Raw genomic sequence first — 25,500 nt, 5'->3', positions numbered from 1 at the left:
AGCCCACCTCTCCAGACGGGCTGTGGAAGGCCAACTGTCTGCAGTTATGCGCGGAGCGGTTCACTCACACTGCTCAAACGCACTAGGCTCTACCCGAAAAACCTGTTTTGGCCGGGTGCGGAAGGACAGTGTGAGTGCGCCCTTAATGTGTTTAAGCTAAGAAAATGTTTTGATGTTGTGTTGAGCCTCGTTTGAACTCAATAAAAGGCAGCAATCAATAGTTTGATTGACAGCTGTTGGAGTTCTGACATCCTTCAACCATTAGTCAGCCACCCTATATTAGACACACACACCCCAGGTTGGGTTGATGGCGCTTTAAGCATCATTACGTTATCCGAGGCGTGAATCTCACATTGTTCAAACTATGCAAACGGACGACCAATCCTCCACGACAGACATGGAGCAGAGACTAAATGGAACATCTCGTGGAAAGTTAGCGAGCACCTTGGAGCTGGCTGCTTGCCAAATCAATACCCAGTGGCAAGCGGCTGTTACCATGGCAGCAGTAAGTAGTGGCACACAAAGGCTACCCACCCAGCTTAATTTCACCAAATGGGCTTTGTGTCTAAGGGGGGGGTGATAACTTTGGTTTTGTGGGAATGGAGGAGACTAAAATCAGCAAGGCTTGGGCAAATAGTGAACTGCTTTCTCTCACATGATAGAAATGTAATCATCTCGTACAGCAGCAGCAACAGCAGTCGGCTGCTCAGAGCCAATTAGTTAATCATTCTCAAAGGTAATGGCTAATTTACACAACCTGGAGTGCCTTTAACCGACTGTGAAGTTCCTGAACTTCAGATTATTTTTAAGCAAACGTTTTATAGTCAAAATGATCAGCCAGTTAAATATAATAACCAGACTTCCCGGGGGGTTGGGGGCCCGGTGATCTCGGCTGACGTTACTGTCTTAAAGAGGCAATAGCAAGCTCAAAATAAAAGTTCTGTTTAGAAATAAAAAAGCCAAATAAAGGCTGTATTATAGGCGCTACATTACCGGTTGTATTATCGGCCCTTTTTAATGTTTTGGTGTGATTCTCTATGACGCTGCAGGATCTACTCTGTTGGTGTCGGCAGGGCTGGTACTCTTCCACACAGACACAGTGTCAGTGGGTCAACAGCGAAGCAGAGTGGGAGACCTGACGTAGCTCAGCTAACAGTGAATTGTACCAAGTTAACCGTCTGTAGCCTTTGGAGTCGAACAGTTTCTTTTCATAAATTTCTCATAAACCCAGCTGCTGGTGGAGAGGACCCCCCCCCCCCCCATCTTTGAGTCTGTGTTTTGAGAGAGAGAAAGAAACATAACTTAGGCAAACCAAACTGAACGCTTTGTCACTTTTTGACCCTCCTGTGTGTCGACTCGCGCATCACTACTGCGTTCACACACACAGCCCCGCAACCAAACGGCTGTGAAAGGGGCGAAAAATAGAAAAGTCTTATGGCTTTTCAAAAAAATCTTCTATTGTTTTATTTCTGGCAGCCTGGTGTAGTCTCATCGGCAGCCCGGTACCTCGGTTTTAACATCTTTTGTTTTAAGTAATCCAGTCTGACTTATGTTCACAGACACATGAGAGAGATCTCCATTTCCACTCGGCGTAAATACAGACTCTCACCTCATTCCCCACTGACATATTCTGTGTGTTGGCTGTCTGCCACCGTTGAGGATACATGACCTTGCTCAAAGAGGTTTACTGCCAGTCAGCAGGCAGCTGCAGGAATGAAGCAGTCCCTTGTTTGAAATGGTTCGGATGAGGAAGTAAATGAGGAGGACTGCCCCTGCTTGTAATTTCAGAGCACATGTATCTCTAATCTGTGTAATGGGCAGTGTGAATATCATTTATGTAGCTTTGGGGTATTGTTAGTGGGAAATTACAAATCTGATTTTCAGTTAAGTCATTCAAGCTGGTTCGGTACAGCAACCATTTGCATTTTAATATTTGATAACAACAGCCCTCAGCGGAGCAGCTCATAATTACTATGTGAGTGGCAAGTCTAACGATTCACCTTTACTGAACCACTCGATGCACTAATCAAGGTATGGTTTTTTTTTTTGTCGCAGGGACTTTGCTTGTGTCTTCAGGACACATCACATTTATTCACTAAAAATAAACCGTACACACTGCACCGCTGCGTTCACAACGCTAGTCCTAAGTAACGTCATACTCAGACATGAGTATCATCTCACCGTCGCTGTGTGAGTGTGTGTGAAGCTCTGACACAGGGAGAGGGCCGTTTGGGAGTGTGAACAGAAAAGAGAGCAAAATGTACCTCGGCACACTCACTTTTTGTCCTGCAGCACAAATGTGCTTTTTCGGCCTATTCTAATATGGACCATCTGAATATGTCTGCAGACTGGAGTCCATACACAGTCTTGAAATGCATAAATTGGTACTGACTTGTGGATTCAATGAGCCCAATTGTTTTTATGTGTGATGATGTTGGTTCCCATAGTAGCTGTTTAATCGTAGTGAGAGCATTTTTTAAAACCTGAGCCCACTGTATAAAATGATCCGTTGTGGCCTCTAGGATAATCACAGCCTCATGAAACTTTACAACCACCAACTCAAAACCTGGAGCGTTCAGAAGATGGATGGAATTCCTTATAGGTATACTGACAATTCTTGCCCTCCAATCCCCAAAAAATGCAATTCTTATAGAAATCTCCAGATTCTCGAGGGGTAAAAATGCTTAACTTTAGCACCAAATCTGTGTAACAAATGGCATCAACCCAAAAATTGCTGCAACAAATTATGAGACACAATAGAGCATTAGGGCGACTGTGGCTCAGAGGAAGAGTGGGTCGTCCTCCATTTGAGAGAATGGCGGTTCGATCCCAACCTCCCCGGGTCCACATGTCGAAGTGTCCTTGGGCAAGACACTGAACCCCGAATTGCTCCCTGTGCTGCGCATGGGTGTGTAAATGTTGTGTGAATGGTTATATAAGAATGGATGGTCTGTAGATTGTCCACTGCCATCAGTGTGAATGTCTGTGTGAATGGGTGAATGTGACAAACACTGTGAAAGCGCCTTGAGTAGTCAGAAGACTAGAAAGGCGCTCTATAAGTACAAGACCATTTACCATTAGAATGTGCATCATATACTGAATTTTAATGTACTACGCTCTTACAATGTATTTAATTAATTAATGATGTATGAATAGAAGAACTTGACACAGTGCTGAGCTACATCTCAAATGAATCTTCAGGTTCCACCCTAAGATCATTGTTCATCGACTGTTGACCGGCTGTCTCCCTCTGAACATCCCCCGTCCCCCAAACCTCAAAAGTAGCCATGGAAGGGTTAAGCCAGTCATCTGCTTAGGCCTGTCCTGCCACGGGGCTTGTAATATAGTGAGGGAACCGTGCATACACACATAGGTCATTTACTTCTCAACCTCCACCTGCCCAGGTACCTGAGCCGTGTGTTCGGCATGCACCCTAAGGAGACTGCCAGACAGCTAAGCTTGGCCGTGAAGGATGGCCTGGTGGTGGAGACCCTGACCGTTGGCTGCAAGGGCTCGAAGGCCGGCATTGAGCAGGAAGGGTACTGGCTGCCCGGCGATGAGATGGTAAGTTTTCAGGTTCCTAACAGTGAACAGTGAGTCCTTTTTCTAGATTCTTTGTTATTGGTCACCAAAAGAGAAAAGGCATGTTTACAATGTGAGCCTCTTCATCAGAGTCCAGCTTTTCACAAATCGCTGAATGTTTAATGACAACTAAATAACTTTGCTTTCACTGGCCTCTAACGGCCAACACGATGCATTGTTTCCCCACCGATGGGATTTTGTCTCATGACAAGATTTGTCACGTCGTCGTTTTTGGATTATTACAACAGCAGAAAACAGTAAATCAGAATTTCCTAGAGTCAAATATGATGACATTACATTTCTTTCAAATATAAGACATTTTCAATGATGTAATAATGTGGAAAAGCAGATATTTGATGAGCTTGAACCAGAGAAAGTGTGAAAGTCATGCCTCAGTTAGTTAATAGTTAGTTGATTATTGAATGAAGTTATTGTCGGCAGCTCCTTGAAAGATTACAATAATACTAAACAGATGTAAAATCCTCGTAGAATGACTGCATGTGTCATTGGCATTTATGGGGGTGTCAGTTTTATTTGTTTCCCCGGTTTAGTTTCCAAGTTCCACGTCACTGCGTCAGTTTATTTTTATTGTATGACCTGAGATACCTGACGGAAACAAAAATGATTCATGAAGAAAATAAAAAGTAAATGAAACCGTCTGAGCTATAATACTATTTTCAGAATGATGAAGATCAGAGCAGCAGGAAACAGGCCGATTGGCTACAAAACAATAAAAAAAACCTTTCTAAGTGATGAAGTTGCCGCAGGAGGCCTGTTTAAGACCAGCACACAGATATCGTCAGGGCGTAGCCGCCCGTCTGTCAAGTTGCCCACAGTATGAACACAGCACAAAGGCGTTATAGGTGCAAACATTTACAGGGATCGAGATGATGAAGTACTCGAAAAACATGAGGTAGAACAGCTGATTTGGTTCTCTGCACATGTAAATAGACACAGTTAAATATGTATTATAGAATCCTCAAAGCAATTTCAGTCAAAAGCAACTTGACGTTTCACCTCTCATCCAAGAGGCTTCATCAGTTCATGTACGCATCTGACCAGGCTGGGACTGGACCAGGACCAGGACCAGACTGGTCCAACTAACTGGTGTGAGATCCAGGTATTTAACCTCTCACAAGGCCGATGATGTCACTGGAACCCTTTGTGCTCCAAGTGCCAACGCCTGTCGTTAGAGTGGCAGTCGTTGGTTTCGACTTCTTTAGTGATGAAGCCTCTTGGATGAGAGGTGAAACGTCTTCCTAGACAAATAACCAAGTCCAGTTGCTTTTGACTGAAATTGCTTTGAGGATAACGACGACCTGGACGAATGAGAACATTCACAGGCTTATGTATTATAGAAGTATTTTTCTTTTTTTGAAGTCCTTGTTTTCCTTTTCTCTTATTTCCCTGGTTATTTCACAGCATATGGCCACTACCTTGGGAGAAGCCTCACGCCTTCTGCCATTTGTAATGCAAAGAGAACTTAATCGATGACTGTGCACGTGACATTAACATGTATTTGGTGGCTGCTTGAATCCCAGTGCTTTTGGCACCAGGGTGCTAACACCCTGTCAGTATCTGTTATGCTTTCCTAAACTATATAAGTGATTTTTAAGAAAGAAACTGACATGCAGGACTTGCATGATAAGGAATAGATACACTTTGTAGATACAATCTTTGCATCCAAAGTTATTCATGACTCCTGTTCTGTTGAGGCCAGAACGGGAGTCATGAAATCGTGGAAAGAAGCACGCAAGATTGGGGACTTTAATTGTTGTCGAACTGTCTGTACTGTTGTGGTGTCACCGCAAAATATTCATGTGACTGAAAAAAAACAACCCTCTCCCTTACGACACAACACTGTCCAGCGGAGCTCAGGTCGTTTTTAGCGGCAGGACTTTTAAACACTACTCTCTGAATCACTTGCAATCACAGGAGCCGAAAGCCGAGGGAAGCAAGGTAAGGGCTGCATTGTTATTTTACAAATTCAGGGTTTGTTTCCTCATCTGAAACCCGTCATCCCCCTCCTCCTCCTCCTCCTCCTCCTCCTCCTCCTCCTCCTCCTCCTCCTCCCCTTTCAACTAACATCATTCAGTGAGAAATCAGTCCTGCCACTTGCAATGCTGTCGGGGATTTAAGTGAATCTTTTCAGCAGGCTGCAGAAAAACTAAACGGCATGCAGTTTGTTCTGGTTAGCGCTAAAGCTAGACTACACTACATTTGTATAGAAAGCATTCTATGCTTGAGCTCAAGTCCGCTCTTTCCACCTTAAACAAAGTGATCACAGAAGGTGAACATTGAAAACGTATCCGTTTTCCTTTTGGAAATGTCCCACACGACATTATTTCAAACACACTGCCAGAAGCTACTTGCTGTCATTCAGTTCTGCTGTGAAAAAGCTTCATGAAAATCCATCGCAGCGCTGTTCCTACTTGGCCAAATTTCTTGCGGAAGTGATCGGTGATCTTGATGAAACGTGCGAGCTACTTATCTACAGATGTGCGGTTGCTTGATTTCAAAACACAAACAGTCACTTGGTACAGCCCAAAGCTGTATCCAGTCAAATATCAAGTGTCAATTACAGCTTGAACTCTAATCAGTGTTTTTTTTTATTGAATGAGACGACAAGCAATGCTAGCATAGCCGCAGGTTGGTAGCAAGCATCTGTGCGTTCGTAGTATTTTGGTCTTGGTAGTTGTAGTTCTCCTCAGAAGTGGGTGTGTTCTGCCATAATCCTAACTTCTGTCTGGCATGTGTGATTTCTTTTTTTCTTCATTTTCAATTGATGAGACGGGTGGAGGCGAGGGAAGGAGGTGTGGTTGTGGTTTGTGTGGTTGTGCTCTTTTCGTTCTCTCCGTGCCTGCTGCTCGTAACACAACCGACTGGTTCTTTCAGGTTTAGCGATCACTCAGCGGACGGGAGTTTGAATGTGAGAAGCACCACGAAGCAGTTGCTGGATGGAGGGAGCTCTCCCTCCACGGGTGCCTGGATTCAATCCAGCTGGCATGTGCAGTGTCCTTGTGTTGACCTCAGGAATATTTACTCCTCAAACAGATAACCACAGCATTACAACATAACATTTAAAGATATTATATTCAATATTCAACTTCTTTAAAACAAGTTTTAAATGCACTGCCTCGAGTCAGATTGGATTCAATCCAGGTTTGCCCAAATTATGACCTTTTTTTCTGTGTTCATAACCTAAATGTAGCATATTTTAGGATGAATTTCATTGTTTGATGGTTACACTAACTTGAATTTGCACTCTTGTGATGCATGACAATGAACATGCTACAATGTGTTGATGTGGTTTGACAGTAACTCTTATACTCTTATTATTATTTAATACCTGTTAGTTTGACAGGGTTGCATTTGAATTGTGTTCAAACACTGTTAGTAATAGTATAATATACATCATGAAATGAGTGTCTGGAAAGAGTTTTTAGGAGATAAAAACCCGTAGAAATCTTGGTCAAACTTGCAAAAGTGCATATACTTAGTTACAGTCAGGTTAATGTGGATCTGCAGACGACAAGTTAAGCAGTTTACCTCTGAAACGAGCAGGATCACGGGGTTGTTTTTGTGCAGGTCATTAGAAGGCATGCTAACCCTGCTGCTCAGCCTCGCTGGGCGCTGCGGCGTGTCCCAGCTTGACACGGACAGTGCAGAGCTGTTAACCAGAGTAGGAAAGTAGTGGGGAGATGGCTGAAGGCAGCCAACCTTCTGGCTGCCTGAACTCCTCCTCTATCACTATTCCAAGTCCCTGCCCTTGTTGGCAGCTTTTTAGTCGAGGCCCATTTCTCCCTCCAAAAAGCACTGAGGTATTTAACGGATGTTTAGAGAAGTGGTTTGAACCCAAAGGCAGATTTTCCGGTTTTGTCTTTTCACTATTTAGTTGGTAGATTTTGCAAACCATTAGAAAACCACAATAATCTTTTCACAATGGGAATCAAAGTTCAAAAATATTTCACGTTCAGTCTCAAACATTAGGTCGCTGTGACGATAAGGCCAAACTCACGGTGCTTTGGATCCACAGACACCGCGTCCTTGGCTCAGAGAGCACCAGCCTTTTGAAGTCGGCCACTCGTCTTTCATCAGACAGCCCAACAATAGTGAAGTGCCTCTTGACATTCAACAGAACACGAGGACCATTTCTATATTGTCAAGTGTTTGTGTGGGTGAAGAGTCTGCAGAATTACACGTCCTTTCCACGAATCAGTGGATAGATTCCAGAGCATGGAAAATTGAATTTCCCTTGCGGGATAAATAAAAGGAATTCTTCTATTCTTCTTCTTCTTCGCCCAGATGGGCTTTACTAGTCGACCCTCGAGAAGTTCTGATCATAGGGGAATATGTGACCACAGCGATTGCACTTAATGTGGACTCTTCTGTTCCCAGATGAGCCTTTTGGAGTGATAATGTGCTCTGACCATGATGACTGGGCCCTAGGGGCTCTAAGGGCTGCAACTAGTGATCATTTACTTTGCCGTCACAACTTCCCAAAGCTGTAGGTGACATCTCTAAATTACTCGCATAGGTATTTATATTGATTAATTAACTGAGAAAAGCAACAAATCGTTTACTTTTGAGAAGCTGGAAATAGTGATATCTTTTCTATCAATGGACCTATCACAGATTTGTTTGTACTAGTGTCCCACGGGTGGTAAAAAGTTAAAGCATGTGTGATTCTGGTAACTATTACTGGCCACAACTGAGAATCAGGGCGCTTTTGAGCCTGCCACCCTCCATGTTTTAAGTTTCTCCCTTCACACCTGATCCTAATGACTGTCATGCTGCTATCGCGCTGTTTTGGCCCGAGTTGTTGCTCTTTACACACTACAGGAACAAAACTACTAAATGTATCATTACATGTCATTATGTGAGGGGTCTCTCACATTTTTAACATCTGTTAAGATTTTCAGAATCCTTTAGTGTGGGGCAGGCATAACCGTTTTAGATTATCCTTTTAAAAAAGCCCCGAATGAACCGCTGTTGAGTGCTTCCTCCTGCTGCCAGACCTGCTTCTGATCAGAGCTGGCAGCACGGATGTCAGAGCTGTCCTCGCTCCTTTTGTCCTCGTGACTATTTATGGCTGCGTTTGGGCTTGTTTCACCCATACGCTTCCGACAGAGGGACTTGGACTAAATCTGTATGTTGCTGTCGCAGTGTGCGTTAAAGCCTTCTTAAGACTCGTCAGGGTTATTTAGGAAAGCGCGTTCTCGGTAAGATGTTCTGTTCTTCTGTGATCAAAACCACAGCCTCGAGTAACCTCTTGTCAACTTAGACTTTTTAAGGGAAAGTTCTACCTGATCATCGCTGCAATTCTAGTGTGCTTCCTCCAGCTCAAACCAACCCTCCAGCACATGGACACATGGAGAAAAGATCAAGAAAGAGACTTTTTCTCTGAGCTTTTATTGAGCGGCACCCTCCCCTACTGAGTGGGTCCAGACTGTGAGTGGGAGGAGTTGGATTCTTGACAGGTTGATAAGTAGTTGATTTTGTAGCGGTTCATACTTCCCACTTCTGTGCCCTTCACTTGAACCCCATGATGAAAACTATTGCTGCAGTATGTGTGTATTAAGATTCAAGCACACAGCGAGTGAGTAAATAACATCACTTGAATTTGGATCGGTGCATTTTGGAACTGTAGTAACTAAAACGTAGTGGCATGCAAACCTTTCAGTCACTTTTAACAGTTTATGTTCTTTTTTTATTCATCTTTAACTTAACTTGATACTTTTAACTCAGTGTGTTTTCCTCAAGAAATCAATTTAAAAGCATCACAGCGATCACACGAGCCTTATACAAATTCATAATCACAGAAGAAATATGAGTGTCAGTGGTGTGGGATCAAACCTGAAACACCCTGACAGTCAGGAGTCCAGTCAGTCCTAGTCTTTATTAAAGGATGGAGGATGACGTATGTTGTTTCCTCCCCCTGCTTTGGTTTGCGGGTTGGAGGGGGGGGTCACCCAAACTTGTGTTCTGCTGTGTCTTCCCTGCAGGAGTGGGAGGCAGAGAGCCACGACTGGTACTGCTTCGAGTGTCACCTACCGGGCGACGTCCTCTCATGTGACGACTGCTTCCGGGTTTACCACCTCAAATGTCTGTCGGAGGAGTACAAGCCCAGAGATGGAGGATCCCACTGGCAGTGTGTCGTCTGCAGAGTAAGTTCTCCTACAGGAACTGTTTTTGTTTATTGTGTTTGAGGATTAAGGGTAGGTTTAAGGTCAGGGACAAACCAAGTTAAAGAATACACCGAACCACGCTGACATCAGGCGTGAGGCGGGGTCCACCCTGGACAGGACGCCAGTCTATCACGGGGCACATAGAGACGACAGTCAACCATTCACACCTAAGGGCAATTTTCAGAGTCATCAATGAACCTAACACGTGCATGTTTTTGGACTGTGGGAGGAAACCGGAGAACCCGGAGAAAACCCACGGAACAGACCTAATGTAAACCCTCTCTCTTTCCTCTTTCTCCACATCATCCCTCCTTCCTTCTTTCCTTCCTGCAGGGCAGTAAAAAGAAGAACCTGAACAAACAGGAGATGAGTAAATACCTGCGCTTCATCGTCCAGCGTATGAAAGAGAGGGTGAGAACAAACATGCATTTATTTCTACCTATTATTTTTGCTGTTGTAGATTGTTTTCTGAATCCCAAGTCATGTTTCTTAGGGCGCTCTCACACTGTCCTTCCGCACCGCGCCCCGGGCTTTAGGGTACTTGTCCCCCCCTCCCTCTCCCCCCACGCCCCAGGCCCGTTTGTACTCACACTACCTGGGCCTCGGCCAATGCTTCTTGCTGTCCATACGTCATCACGCCGTAACAAGTCACACGCATTGATGACGTCATCGCGATGCGTGGCTTGTTTCCAGATCTTTTCGTAGACCTCAGAGTTTTTGTGCGTCTTGTCGACTGTTTTTGAATCTTTTCATCGACCAAATCTGCAGTAAACACTCCACCTCCGCATCACACCAACGTGAACCTTTCGCCGCCATTGTTTGAAATGTCTGCGCATGGCCCCTCCTTCTTTTTTCTACGTCCCAACAGGCGCACAGGAAATGACCTCAGAACCGCCGTAGGCCTCGTGCTCGTGCTGCTCGAGCTGCCACTCAAACATACTGAACTGAACTATCTCAAATTATATATATATTATTTTCTTTCTTTAAATGATGAAAGGATTATTAACAATACATTTGAAACCCATTAGAGCGTGATTTTCGGCAGAAGGAAGCAGCGTCTCTGTCCTTTTAGTTCGACTTGATCCCTCAGTGCTTTAGTCAGTCTGTGGTTGTGGCTTCTGCTGTGTTTTTTTTAAGTATAAATACCCACAGTAACCCTCACCCCTCCCCTTACTAGGAAAGAATATCCCCTTCATCCTCCATCATCATCATCATCTGTATCCCTTCTTCAATCTCTCCTTCTTCTCTCTTCCCTGTATCTCCCCAACCTCCACTCTATTAAAGTTGTGTTAAATCTCATTACCTTTTCCCTCTCCACCTCTCTTGTTCTCCCCTCCTTTCGTCCCAACACTTCTGATAAAAATGTTCTCAAATCTCATCAGTTGCCCTCCATGTGTCTTCCATGTCCCTTTCGTCTAACGCTCCCCCTCCTCCCCTCTCCTGTTTCTTCCATGTCCCTTCCGTCTCACACTCCCCCTCCTCCCTTCTCTCTATAAAATGGTGTTAAATCATCTCCTCTGCATTTGCAGGCGGTGGACCTGCACAAGAAAGGCAAAGACACTAAACACCCCATGTACAAACGGCTGATCCACACTGCGCTGGAAGTCTCAAACATCCAGGAGGTAACATCATGCCCAGCATCGTTTTCATTTACTGACTAATGTGTTTCTACTTCATTTATTCATTCATCTAATCCCCCCCCCCACACACACACACACTCACACTGGTTTCTAATTTAATAACATAGAAAAATTGAGACAACTGCCCTGTTTTTTTGCACATATTTGTTATGCAAATTTCCACAAAGTGTATACTGAATTAGCTATTAACGGGGTGGTGATAGCGTGAATTATAAGTATACTGCCCTCTCCTGGATCTCTTGCATGTCGGTCACTAAACACCAAACACACACACACACACACACACACACACACACACACACACACACACACACACACACACACACACACACACACAGTTTCATAAGCAGCCGCCTAAAGCAAAATCTGGAGTTATTCTTTATTTAGATTACTGTGGAAAAAAAAACTCCCATAAAGAAGACCAAAACCAACAACGTGTGAGTCCGTCTCTCAATAATGTCTGCGGCTCTCAGCTCCGAGCTCATTGGCTCCTACTTAAAAAAAAACTATACTTACCATTGTATAGTTTTATTTTCTTTAAAGTCTCAATAACTCAGTAATCATTGTAGTTTTTATCAAACAAACAAGGGGAATTAGTGCATTTCTGGGGACTATTTTCAGCGGCGGATTACTTCTCATTTGGCGCTCTACTGAGTATTTGTGGCAGCAGGATGGTGTGTGAGATTGAGTCCAAATAAACTTCAGTGTGTGTTAATGTAGTCAAGGAACACGTCACCAAGTGAAAACAGCGAAGAACACACACACACACACACACACACACACACACACACACACACACACACACACACACACACACACACACACACACACACACATCATGTTAATAGACCTCTTTGTACTTGTGCCCTCTCTGTCCGTCCCTCTGTCTTGGACTGTTTGTCCGTCTCTTTCTCTCTTTTTTTTTTTCAAAATGTGTGGGATTTTGACGTTTTATCAATTTTTTTTAGGTGTTTTAAAGTAAATGTTTCTGTTGCAAACTATTGTAAATGCAGAGCAATGTTTATCTGAATAAGTGATTGATTCAAAACTCCACTCTGTGTGTGTCTCTCTCTCAGAACCTGTCTGAAGGAAAGTATAAAACCTTTGAGGAGTTCAAAGCAGACGCTCAGCTGATCGTTCACAACACTGCCATCTTGTATGGAGGTGGGTCAGAGTTTGAATCAATGGCACGTTGGGATTTAGTTCTGATTTGTTATTGTCGATACTTCATGTTAAGAACGAGTCATCATACAAAACCCATTTTATTGAGCGTTTTCTGTATTGCTTGTGTCAGTTCACAGCGACCAGGCGGAGATTGCACGGCTGCTCTTTAGCGACACATGCCACGAGGTACCATTGCTTTATTTTTTCTCTCTCGCGGTTCAAAGCAGTGAGATTACTTTAACTAATGAGGTTAAGAGGTTCTAAATATACATCTCCTTTGATGTTTAAATTTGTGTTCACTTCCGATTTGTTCAAAAAAGTTGTCAAAGTTTCTTGTGCATTAAACTTCTCCTTCTCTCCTTCCTGCATCTTTTCTCCCTTCTTTCCTCCTCTGTCCTTTCTGTTCCAGTTGAATGAGTTGTTGTTGTGTAAGAACTGTTTCTACCTGTCCAACGCCCGGCCGGACAACTGGTTCTGTTACCCCTGTGTGAGTACAAGCACACCTGCTCCAGCAGGCCAAACTACAGCTTCACTGCACTTTGGTAACAGATGTAAACTGCGGCTGAGTTTAGCTTTGTTAGAAAGCCTCTGCTGGGTCGGCGCTTTGGTCCATTAGGTTTCTTTGTGTGTGTGTGTTACCTCGGCAGAGCCCCAACCATGACTTGGTGTGGGCCAAGATGAAAGGATTCGGCTACTGGCCGGCCAAAGTCCTTCAGAGGGATGAGAACCAGGTGGACGTACGCTTCTTTGGCCACCAGCATCAGAGGTTAGCACAGCTGGCACACAACACACAGCATCTCATCTTTGTTAGACCGGTCTTTGCTGCGTACCAGCTCCTTGGGTTCAGATCGGTTTTGTCCTTAGTGTTACAGGGCGTCTTTATTTTTTTATTTATTGTTCTTAAGAAGACACAGAACAAGGAGCGTTTCTATTCTCACACTATTTAAAAAGCCGTAACAGTTTTAAGAACAGGTTTCTCATATTTGAAGAAGTTGCCTAAAAATGAAGATTAAACTTCTTCCAGAACGAACAGAAACATTATTAAAATGGACTGAAACGAATTCAAAAGGTACAGTGCTGCTTGGTGAATCTTGAGCACTGTTTTCTTTGTCCTCCCCAGAGCATGGATCCCCTCAGACAACATCCAGGACATCAAGGTGAGCGTCCAGCAGCTGCAGGTGAAGCGCAGCAACGGCTGGAAAAAAGCGTGCGAGGAGCTGGAGGTTTACCAGCGCTTCCTGAGGGAGGGTCGCTTTTGGAAAACAAAGATGGAGGAAGGCACCATGCCGTCACACCAGAGTCTGCAGCAGAGCCAGAGCCAGCGACAGCAGCAGCAGCAGCAACAGCAGGAGGAGGAGGAAGAGGAAGAGGAGGAGGAAGAGGAGGAGGAGGAGGGCAACAGGAGGACAGAAAGGCTGGAGCGGACGGACGAAGCAGAGTCCAGCATCTCCTCCACCAGCAACGAGCAGGTCCGACACCTGAGCGGGGTCAGTTCACTTCTTAATATTGTTTCGTCATTTGTTGAACAAGACATTTGTTGGAAGTTAGTTAGTTGTTGTTGTTCCACCAAACCAAACTTTTTTTTTTTGCATTATCTGCAATATTTGACAATTCAAGTGTTGAAATGGGGAAAAAGACAAAGGTATTAAATGCAACAATGGTCCCAAGGCTGGAAACGAACCTGGGACACTGCAGTTATAAGGCATGCACTGTTACCACTATCAAGGCAGGGTTTCTGTTCCATGTGTCCTGGGAGATTTTCATTGTTCTGGACCGATGGTAGAAATTCCAGTCTGATCATGATTCATCAGAAAGAGTGACTTTCACACTCATGACATCGAATCACAGATTTAAAAACCCAACTATATTCGGGTTAAAGGTTTACTCCGGTTTCTCAGGGCGCACTCACACTGTCCTTACGCACCGCGCCCCCGGCTTTAGGGTACTTGTCCCCCCTCCCTCTCCCCCCGCGCACCAGGCCCGTATGTACTCACACTACCTGGGCCTCGCGCAAATGCTTCTTGCTGTCCATACGTCATCACACCGTAACACGTCACACGCATTGATGACGTCATCGCGATGCGTCGCTTTGTTTACAAATCTTTCCATAGACCTCAGAGTTTTTGTGCGTCTTGTCGACTGTTTTTAAATATTTTCATCGACCAAATGTGGAGTGTTTACTGCAGATTTGGTCGATGAAATGATTCAAAAACAGTCGACAGCAATCAATGCGTGTGACGTGTAACGGCGTGATGACGTATGGACAGCAAGAAGCATTTGCGTGAGGCCCAGGTAGTGTGAGAACAAACGGGCCTGGGGCGCGGGGGGAGAGGGAGGGGGGACAAGTACCCTAAAGCCCGGGGCTCGATGCGGAAGGACAGTGTGAGTGCGCCCTGACACAACAAACAGTCTTTCACTGTCGCAACACAGAAAACCTTCACGCCTTTTTACATTGGGGTTCAAACTGCCTCTCAGGTTTCCTTCTCCTCCCGTACTTTCCTTTCACTTCTGTGGATAGAAACATGAATCCACCACATGCTGCTGCAGACATTCACTGAAACACAAATCCAAAAGCAGCGGGTAGTTTGGTGTGAAACCTGTTTTGATCAACATTATACCTTACTTTAAAAGGAAGGGGATAAAAGTTACAAAATAAACTAAAAATTCAGCGCACACAGTGCCACCTGGTGGCTGAACTGCACATTGTTGGTACAACACCTCCTCAGTGTTATGTCAATCTGGCTGCATGAGTTAACATTCTGGGATATGGGGGAAACAAACACTGGCTTGTTTGTATTTCTGTAAACTAATCATAGTCTACATCCGGTGAGTCATGCTAAAACAACACGGTACAGGTATTTATTATGATCCACAATGAAAACATTCGTTTATTAATGATTTTGGGAGAAGCAGCTGAGCAGTAGGTGTTTTATTATTTTAAAAGTTACCTGTTGCCTTTACAAAGATACACAGATAATATATTAAAAAACAGGGTCAACAGTTAAAAGGTTGTTTTTTTTAATGACATGTTTATTTCTTCATTCGTTCCCTTTGTCCAGCTCAAAGGCAGCCTGGAGCCCAAGGCCAAGAAAAGCCGTCGATCTCAAATGGTCGAGCCCAAAGAAGAAGCCAGTGTAAGTTACATTTTCATCACACATAATAATCTGTTCAAACCCGGTTGTAGTATTAGCAACAACAACAACAACAACAACAATGTTATTGACTCGTACTTTGGCTAGTTTAACCGTGTAACAGGTGTTAATTTGCTGTTCTGTGGTATTAAGGTCTTTAAATTAACTTGCTGAGTAAAGTAAGCAAGTCAAATTTACCCTGCAGATACGGTGTCTGTAAGTTTTTCTAAAAAAAGCTGTTTTTAAAATTGGACTTTGTGATTCGATCATTGTGTGTCACTTCACCAGGACCCGGAGCCCGAGATGGAGGCGGTGAGCTCCAGCCAGGAGATCCCTGTGTCTTCGGCGCCCCAGCAGCCCGAGAAGCTGTCCGTGTCCACGCAGACCAAGAAGGCGAACGGAGGGTCCCCGCGCACGCTGCACCGCGGCACACAGACCAACACCGACGGCACCTGCCAGAACATGTGCCACGAGAAGTACACCAAGGTCTTCAACGACGTCAAGGAGATGATGAAGGCCGACAACAAGAGGGAGACGGAGAGGGTCGTCAGAGAAGCTCTGGAGAAGGTGTGTGTTTTGTTTTTGACGATCTAAAAAAAAAAAGCATCTGTGAGAGCGTCTCTGTTTAAACACCCAGTCTGTCTCTGAACACGCAGCTCCGTGCCGAGATGGAGGAGGAGAAGCGCCAGGCGGTGAGTAAAGCTGTGGCCGGAGCTCAGACGGAGATGGAGAGGAAGTGTAAGCAGGTGAAGGAGAAGTGTAAAGAGGAGCTGGTGGAGGAGGTGAAGAAGGTGGTGGCTCAACACAAACAACTCATCTCCCAGACCAAGAAGAAGCAGTGGGTGAGTGCTGGACAAAGTAGCTGCATGGTATTGTGTTACAACTACATTATACATATTTACTATGATTACATGTATTCAGCTGTTTTTCAGCTTCCTCTAGTTCTCCTCTACTCTCCAACATGAATCAACAACTGAAGGTTTAAAATAGTTTAGATATCTGCCGTTAACAAAAGCGCCTCAAATCAGCAGCGTGGGAAGATTTTTGATATCTCAAATTAAGCAGGGAGTCGTTGTAGAAGAGGGATATTCAATATGCAAAGAGTGCTGTTTAAAAAAAGAGGGTCCAACACTTGGAGTATGTTCCAACGTCTTCAAGATAATCTACCTATATCACGCTCTCTTTATTCACCTTTTGAAAAGTGTCGTATGTGAAGTTGTAAGCAGACTTGTCGGTGGTTGTTTGCAGTGCTACAACTGCGAGGAGGAGGCCATGTACCACTGCTGCTGGAACACCTCGTACTGCTCCATCAAGTGTCAGCAGGAGCACTGGCACGCCGACCACAAACGGACCTGCCGCAGGAAGAGATGAACACGCCCCGCCCCTCCCCTTTTCTGACCTAACACAGCACGCCATTGGCTCTTGCCCTCCTCCTCCTCCTGTCAGTCAGTGTCTACAACACACACACACACACACACACACACACACACACACACACACACACACACACACCCTACTTCTCTACTTGCCTTCCTGGAAACTTTGTGGACCCGATGTTCTCTGCGTGAAAAGAGCAATTTGTTCCCTATTGTTTTTGTTTCTATAATTTAATGTTACCCGTTGTATTGATTCTTCTCTATACGTTTTGTTTACCCCCCCCCCCCCCCCCCTGAATCGTGAACAGATTGCTCGAGAGCACGGTGTGATTTCCCGCGCTGGTTTCTTGTTTTTCTCAAATTTGAGTTTTCTTTTACTGAAGTGCTAATTTGGAGCTTGTGTCAGAGAACGTGTTATTTAAGTGTGCGGTGACAGACGAGCGTTAACCGAATACATTTTTTATTACCTGATTTTTTTAAAAAAAGAATCGCTTTTCTTAATGTAAATGCAACAAACACACACACCGTCGGATCTTTCAAGAAAACTGCAGAAAAAAAGGTACCGTAAATACTATCGCAGCATCCAACCCGCTTCGCTTTCATAGAGAAACCCTATTTAAAAAAAAGACGAAAAAGAAACGGCAGCACATGTTGATTTGCGGACGACACGCTCACATACGCTCTTATATATATTTTTCATGAAACTGCCGCGGTGGATAGCACCTTTTATCATCTCTACCTAAAAAAATCTCTTTGTCCTTCGAGTCACTTATTGGGAACAGGGTCACGATGTCGGCGTTAAACGGCATCGACGAAATAAATCTTCCATGTATTGTCGTGATAATATTGTTATGCACATTTCGGGGCTTTTTTTTTTTTTTAATACTGTCACCGTAGGTTTTATAAGTCAGATATTAAAAAAAGAAAGAAGGTTTTAATTCGTTCTAAATTGGGGAAACTTAGAGCAATCTTCCCTGAGCTGGATCTTGGAGAGGTTCCATGATTTGACAGTTTTTCCCCTTTTTTTCTTGCACACTTTGTTTTTCTTAACCCGATTGTTCGTTATATTGCCAAAAAAATCTGTTGAGCCTACCTGAGACGATATGGTGAGTCCTCCCCGCGTCTGCTTCCTCCCGCAAACGAAACATTTCTGTATATTTTACCGAGCGTCGCCGCGGTTATTTGAATATCCCTTCTGTTCTTTTCTTAACCTGAAGCGACTCTTTCACTGCTTACGCTGTAGTTGGTGGTCAGTGCCTGTTTCTCTCTTTCTTTTCTCATCCTCTGACGCCCAGTGAGGCGACGTGCATGTTGATAGCTTCATATTTTGTCTTTCGTTTCTTTCATTACGGTTCAACAAAAACAAAAAAAAAGACCAGACGCTTGCTGGTGTTTCATACGCAGTGCGACGGATGGACCAATATAAAACTTTATGCAAATGTGAATGATCAAATTAATCTTTTCTATAGTTCCCCCTGCACTGGATGTCGAGTGTCGATGGTGTATAGATACGGTGCTCGGAAACTCTTTAAAGGGCAATGAAATTGCCAGTTTTTTGATTTTCTTTGAGAAGTGTGACACTTTTAAAGTTCGTTGACTGTTTCCTCCGTTATGAAGATTGACTGAACGGAGGACAGTCATTCAGCTATACTCTGTATAGACGCAGCGCTTTTTTACACAGATTGCTGTTCATCGATTTGTGCTTCTGTTAACGTGACGAATAAAATACCGTAAATTCTCATATAGTGGGGCAGGACCTTTTTTTATTCACCTCAGTTCAAGAGAGAAACAGACCACAGCAGTTTTATCCAACTCCTCTTTTCTGATAAATGAAAACTCAAACTTCCTTCATCAGTTCAGGAGCAAGTTCCACATTTTGCTCTAACTGTACACACAAGTAGATCTACGTATTAGTTGTTGTGGTTAAATGCTTTCTGCGGTTCAAATACAAGAAATCAAGTTCCTCTTAACTCTTAACGCACAGGCCGATAGACAAAACTAAAGATACGTTCTGTAACTACTCGTCCTGATTCCATACTACACACTATCTGACCCGAGCACGTGATATATACTAATATATGTGAACTGTTTTTTGCGGTTAGTACACAAAAAAATCAATGCTTCACTGTCTCAAACCAACAGGAAATTATAGGTGTGCTCTCATATCAGTTATTTTAGGGCGCACTCACACTGTCCATCCGTACCGTGCCTAAGCATGGAGCCGATCCCAGCTGACATCGGGCGTGAGGCGGGGAACACCCTGGACCGGACGCCAGTCTATCACAGGGCACATAGAGACGAACAGAGACAGACAACCATTCACACCTACGGGCAATTTTAGAGTCATCAATGAACCGAACACCTGCACGTCTTTGGATTGTGGGAGGAAACCGGAGAACCCGGAGAAAACCCACGCAGACACGGGGAGAACATGCAAACTCCACACAGAAAGGCCCCAGCCGGGTTGCGAACTTGGAACCTTCTCGCTGTGAGGCGACAGTGCTAACTACTACACCACCGTGTAGCCATTATCAAAATATTTGCAAATTATATTTTCTTAATTCACTGCAGACAAAAAAATTACTTGGTTAGACTTTGTGTGAAGTATGGAATTACGACATTGTTAAATAAATCTCTTTTACCTGGAAAGCTTTTATCATGGATTATACGTACAAGAAGTTTAGAGAGTTTCATCAAAATCTGCAGTTAATCTTTATTTAGATTACTGTGGAAAAAAAAACTCCCATAAAGAAAACCAACGACGTGTGAGTCCGTCTCTCAATAATGTCTGCGGCTCTCAGCTCCGAGCTCATTGGTTCCTACTTAAGACGTATATCCTTAAACACACCAATGTATAGTTTTATTTTCTTTAAAAGTCTCAATAACTCCGTAATCATTGTAGTTTTTATCAAACAAACAAGGGGAATTAGTGCATTTGTGGGGACTATTTTCTGCGGCGGATTAATCCACGTTCGGCGCTCTAGTGAGTATTTGTGGCAGCAGGATGGTGTGTGTGAGGTTGAGTCCAAATAAACTTCAGTGTGTGTGTGTTCATGTAGTGAAGGAGCACATCACCAAGTGAAAACAGTGAAGATCACACACACACACACACACACACGCCCCGCCCCTTTCTGACCAAACACCGCACACCATTGGCTCTTGCCCTCTCCTCCTCCTGTCAGTCAGTGTCTACAACACACACACACACACACACACACACACACACACACACAGGGTGCTTGGTTTCTGTTCTCTTAACGTGGTGTAATGACGGATTATTGTCGTTTCAAAAACAGCCCCACTGTCCCTGAGAATTTACGGTAACCGTTGTTCCAGACTCTAAAGACTTTAACCCTTTCTCTCACTCGCCCGAGTCTTTCTATGGAAACTCATTTAAGTGTATCACTTTAAGATGTAACATGTTATTGTACAGTTTGACCTCTCTCTTCTTATCCGGCATGTGATTTTAATCGTTGATTTCTGGAAAGAGTTCTCTTGTTGATCACAGCTCTCCTCTGCAGGCTTTGTCTCTTCCTCCCCCCCTCTCGTCGTCATCATTGCACTACATGTAAATAAACACCTCCTCCGTACTCTCTGCACATTGTAAATGGATTCACAAATAATAGATTTCCGTTGTTTTCTGTGTTCACAGTGATCTGGATGACTGTTAGTTTCTAGTTTTGTACAATGTACAACCGTTAATCATCATATCAGCTTCTGTTGCTCCCGGCCCGCTCTGGGGTCGGACTCTCTTTTACAGTACGCGCGTGTTTCTGCTTTGGTTCTTTTGTTTTTTATTAATTTTAAACTCCACTTCATCTTCCATTTATCCCAGTGTTTCAAAACCAACACGACACACTTAGGTAGAGGTTGTTTTCTGTTACACTCTCCCCCTCCACCCCCGTTTTTATATTTGTCCATCCAGCTGTAAAAAGGTTTCGGTGTGAAACGTTTTTTGGAAAACTTTTTGATGTCATTCCAGTTTGTACCTTTGGTTTTTCTAACTGCATGAGTAAAGGTGTGTGTATCTCCAGCTCTTTCTCCTTTGTCTTCCTTTCCTTCCTTCCTTCCTTCCTTTCTTTCTTTCCTTTTCTCATCACGTACAAATAAAAACGGTCGCACTCCCTCAGAGTAAAGCAATATGACAATGATGTTTGTTTCCTGGAACTCCAGTCGAGCTAAAAGCGTTTTGACGCTTGAAGAAGAGAGTAAACAGATGAGATCGACGCCCGTAACCGGACTTTTCACTTTCCTTACTCTGCGGTACTTTAGTACAGAACACTACGTGAGAAGTGTTTGAAATATCCTGCGCGGACTCACGCAGAGTGTTCGTGTCCTTCTAACTGGATTGAACCAGTGCACGGTTTCCTTTTGTCCTCACCTCCTGTCGCTCATCTTCTGTTCTGTCCATATGTAAACTATTCATTGTGGCTTAACATTTTCTATGCTCCTGACATCTTTTTTTATGCTTTAGCTAGCAATATGTATATAAATATATTCTATGTGCTAACATGGAGGAAATAAATGTATCGACAAGTTCCTTTGTTTCAACGGCTCTTTCTGAAAAATCTGAAATATTTCTGAATGTTTTGTCCGTTATTCTAAAACCGATGCTTCTTTATTCTTTACCGCGCAGTAAACATCAAATTTTGAACACTTAAAATAACAGTATTCAAGAATAAATCAAGTATTAATCATTTGTTCTCTAATTTTGATCTCCACTGTAAATTTAACACATTTAGCCTTTGAATTTACACTTATGTTAAACGTCATTTCTTTATAAATTGATTTATTTTTTACATTTTTTAGATACTTGACCTATTGAACTACTAATCGATTAGTAAATCCTGGTAGCTGTTGGTAAATAGTTCATCATTTGATGAACTACGGATGAACTACAGAGCAAATCACCAAAATGGTTTGATCCAGATGAATAGTTTCAGCTCGGAATCAAAACAGATTTTATAGTTTGTTTTACTTCAACTGTTCACTTCTTGAAAATAACACTGAGTTATGACAAACATCACTCATCTTCAACCGCTTGTCCCCGTCGGGGTCGTGGGGGCCTGGAGCCGATCCCAGCTGACATCGGGCGTGAGGCGGGGCCCACCCTGGACAGGACACCAGTCTATAACAGGACACATAGAGACGAACAGAGACAGACAACCATTCACACCTACGGGTGATTTAGAGTCATCAATGAACCGAACACCTGCACGTCTTTGGACTGTGGGAGGAAACCGGAGAACCCGGAGAAAACCCACGCAGACACGGGGAGAACATGCAAACTCCACACAGAAGGGTCTATGACAAACATGTTGGATCTAAATTTGTATAAAACTCCTCTTGGACATTTTAGAGTTAATTATAACATAATTATGTTACGGTATGAAGCTGTATAGATGGCCTAAAGACACTTTTTAAACATATTTTATTCGTTGAACAATTTCCCAAAAGCTGAGTCACATGACAATAATAAAGACACCAAAATCCCCTTTTTATTGTCAAAATTGTTGAAATATTTATTTAATTGAAAGACTTCATGTCAACTGAAATAAGACATTTTAAAACCTTTAAAAAAAACATACTTGGGAGGGGACCACATACATTTTGCTGATAAAAGAAAGAAACTGTGAAGAAAGTGCTTTTTTTCCTCTTTTCATGTGTGGAAACTGGAACATTCGGGTAACCCTGCGACCTTTGACCTCTCCGCGGCTCCGTGATGAGTTCAAGGGACCACCTCCACCTCCTGCTCCCGGTTTTCAGTCTTTGATTCCCGTCTTGACATCACTGTATGAGCCCTGATTGATCGGTCCGTGTAAAAAATATGAAGGACTTCTGACTCTGATATTTACAATAGTAGCGGCCGCTCGCCTACCTGTCGTCATGGGGACGCTCACCGTTTTCACTAAAGTATTCCAGTGCTGCTTGTTGGTCTGTTTGAATCGACGAGTTTTATTCCAGAAAGGAGACTTTGAAAAATGAAAACTTTATTTATATTTATGACTTAAAATACCAGATTTGTTTCCTGTTTAAAGGGACGAGTGAAGAGTCTCCAACCCCAGTTAAAAAAAAGTGTTTAAAAGCCCGTGTTCTCCTCCTGGTCACCACTGGAGGTCAGCACCGCACCACTTCCTTTTTGCTCACAGTTCTGTTAAGTTAACAGATCCCAGCTGACAGTTCACCTGGTGTGCAGACCCGTGGAAAACGTTGTACACGACGTTCCAGATGGTGCTCACAAGAATTTCGTGGCGCAATACCTAAAGGATTGGCCGTACCCACATTTAACCCAGTACAAGCCAGTGCTTATAATAACAGTCATGTGGGACAGCTGGGAGGAGGCCCTGGGGAAGACCCAGGACCAGGTGGAGAGATTAGATCTCCACACTGGCCTGGGAACGCCTCGGGATCCCCCAGTTAGAGCTGGTTAATGTGGCCCGGGAAAGGGAAGTTTGGGGTCCCCTGCTAAAGCTGCTGCCCCCGAGACCCGACCCCGGATAAGAGGCTGAAGATGAGATGAGATGGGATCTTAAATTACAAATTACAGTTGGTGCGTTTAATATCTTTTCTAAATTTAGTGAATAGGATGCTTAAAATATGACCACATCGCTTTAAAACCACCTAATTTATGTGGAACTAAGAGACAGTGAATGGATTTACTTCCTCTGTTAAACACAACTTGGTGTCAGGATCCAAAATGAGAAGGTTTTAGGCTGTTTTAAAGTGGGTCTGCGAGCTGCTAATCCTTCTCTCAGACCCGTCATTCAAACACCTGGATGATACTGTCGTGTGGTAGTTTGGTAAAAAAAAAAAAAACACACTTAATAATAAAAGCGTTGGTTTCCGAACTCTTCATGTGGAATACGACTCGTCAAAGCTTCGCGTCCGACTCGTTTCAGCAGACGAACGCGCAGGTAAAAAGCATCGTGTGTCAGTCTGCTCCTGCCCGCTGAGAATCCTTTCCTTTTAATATAATCTATAACCATATATTTCTATTCTTCCATAATATGCTTGCTGCGAGCGTTTCACTCCACGTAATACGATGCTTTTTTGTGTTTTTTTTATATTAGCAAATATTCGAGAGCGAAACATTCTCGAACGTCTCGTCATATACTTTAAAAGAGAAACAAAATAAATTAAATCGGTTTCTTTTTGTACATACTTACAGGATATGGATTTGTGTGTTGTTGCGCTTCAGCTGAAGCATCTGTACGGAAAAATAAACGGAGTGAAAGGCTGAAAGGCTGTTCAGCTCTGAGCGCACTGATCTCCCGCTGAGACGGGACGGACGGTTCAGAAGAGAATGACTAAACAAAAATGTAACACTTGCAAAACAACAACAAAAAAAAGCTAGCATAAAACAAACACGTAGCGCCTCCTCGTAAAGGTGAAGGACAGCTGCGATTCGCGCCCCCGGACCCCGCCCCCGGTATCAAAACACATCTCGCTCATTTTGCGATTGCTTGATATTGTAAAACATCCTTTTCGCCACAGTTCGTTAACGTGTAAATATCCTTTTCCAAAAATAGCCTGAACTTTTTCCGAGGACATGTTAAAAAAACAAAACAGAAAAACAAACAAACAAGCAACGTCAGCAAATACTTAACAGGAAAGTATTAAAGTGAGCCACGCGCGATTTTTGAAAAGCCACGATCAACGCTAACGATTGTCCTCTTCCGCCGCCCTCTGGGACACACGATTGCCATTTTTCCGTAAACATTGGGCACAGTCGGGAGAACTTTCTTGCTCTGGATGAAGGTGCTGCACTTCAAATCTTGCCTCTTCCGACCCAAAACCAGGACTTGAATGCTAATAACCTAAACACGACCACTTGATTTTGGGAGCTAGGTGGCAGCAGCACGTATCCAAGGGGCGGGCGCTGCCTGAGAAATTCAGGGCAAGAAAGTTGACTAACTTCTTGTGCCTCAGACTCTGGTTTTATTCTTTCCGGTCTAAGGAGCAGACCGTCTTTGCATCGTCCTAAAGAATCCTTCGTCCACCTCCGCATCAGCCACCGGGGGGGCGCTACATGTTGTAGGCCACGTAGATGGGGTCCAGCTGGTCGGCCAGGAAGCCGTCGCGCAGGTGCATGCGCTGCTTCTCACCGCGGGAGTTGATGGGGATGACGCCGATGTCGACCACCACCACCACCCCCACAATTAGGTAGTGCTCCTCCAGGACCACGTTAGTGACCAGCGGGACCAAGTCCAGGGCCTCGTGCTCCGAGCCGTCAAGCTCCACCACCACCACCAGCAGGTTGGTCCACGTGAACACCGCGCTGGAGGTGAAGAAGAAGAAGAAGAAGAAGAAGAATCAACGTGATGTATGTGTACTCGGGGATCTCTGATCTCTGATAAAAAGTCATAGCATAACATTAATAAGTCAGAATGTGTCATAATAAGTTATAGTATAACATTTA

General features: G+C 43.8%; 2 protein-coding genes across 5 annotated transcripts in view; one reads left to right on the top strand and one right to left on the bottom strand.

The window, feature by feature from the left end:
• Positions 1-21,587, top strand: part of zmynd11 (zinc finger, MYND-type containing 11) — a 28,663-nt gene extending 7,076 nt beyond the window's left edge. Inside the window, exons 3-16 of the mRNA XM_083928703.1 lie at positions 3,405-3,564; positions 5,518-5,541; positions 9,588-9,749; positions 10,104-10,181; positions 11,300-11,392; positions 12,487-12,574; positions 12,705-12,760; positions 12,984-13,061; positions 13,222-13,340; positions 13,695-14,061; positions 15,634-15,708; positions 15,994-16,272; positions 16,362-16,547; positions 16,954-21,587. Coding sequence (XP_083784829.1) covers positions 3,405-3,564; positions 5,518-5,541; positions 9,588-9,749; positions 10,104-10,181; positions 11,300-11,392; positions 12,487-12,574; positions 12,705-12,760; positions 12,984-13,061; positions 13,222-13,340; positions 13,695-14,061; positions 15,634-15,708; positions 15,994-16,272; positions 16,362-16,547; positions 16,954-17,076 — 1,888 coding nt within the window. The 3' untranslated portion in view covers positions 17,077-21,587. The remainder of the gene's footprint in view (positions 1-3,404; positions 3,565-5,517; positions 5,542-9,587; positions 9,750-10,103; positions 10,182-11,299; positions 11,393-12,486; positions 12,575-12,704; positions 12,761-12,983; positions 13,062-13,221; positions 13,341-13,694; positions 14,062-15,633; positions 15,709-15,993; positions 16,273-16,361; positions 16,548-16,953) is intronic.
• A 1,047-nt stretch (positions 21,588-22,634) lies between these two features.
• LOC310957502 (disco-interacting protein 2 homolog C) overlaps positions 22,635-25,500 on the bottom strand; it is a 225,167-nt gene continuing 222,301 nt past the window's right edge. For all 4 annotated transcript variants that reach the window (XM_083928083.1, XM_083928085.1, XM_083928084.1 and 1 more), the window contains one exon: positions 22,635-25,359. In XM_083928083.1, coding sequence (XP_083784209.1) covers positions 25,107-25,359 — 253 coding nt within the window. In that variant the 3' untranslated portion in view covers positions 22,635-25,106. The remainder of the gene's footprint in view (positions 25,360-25,500) is intronic.

Source organism: Echiichthys vipera, assembly GCF_963691815.1.
Source record: "Echiichthys vipera genome assembly, chromosome: 15".
NCBI lineage: Eukaryota > Metazoa > Chordata > Actinopteri > Perciformes > Trachinidae > Echiichthys > Echiichthys vipera.
The sequence above is the reverse complement of the archived record's forward strand: the minus strand, read 5'-3'. Positions and strand labels throughout refer to the sequence as shown.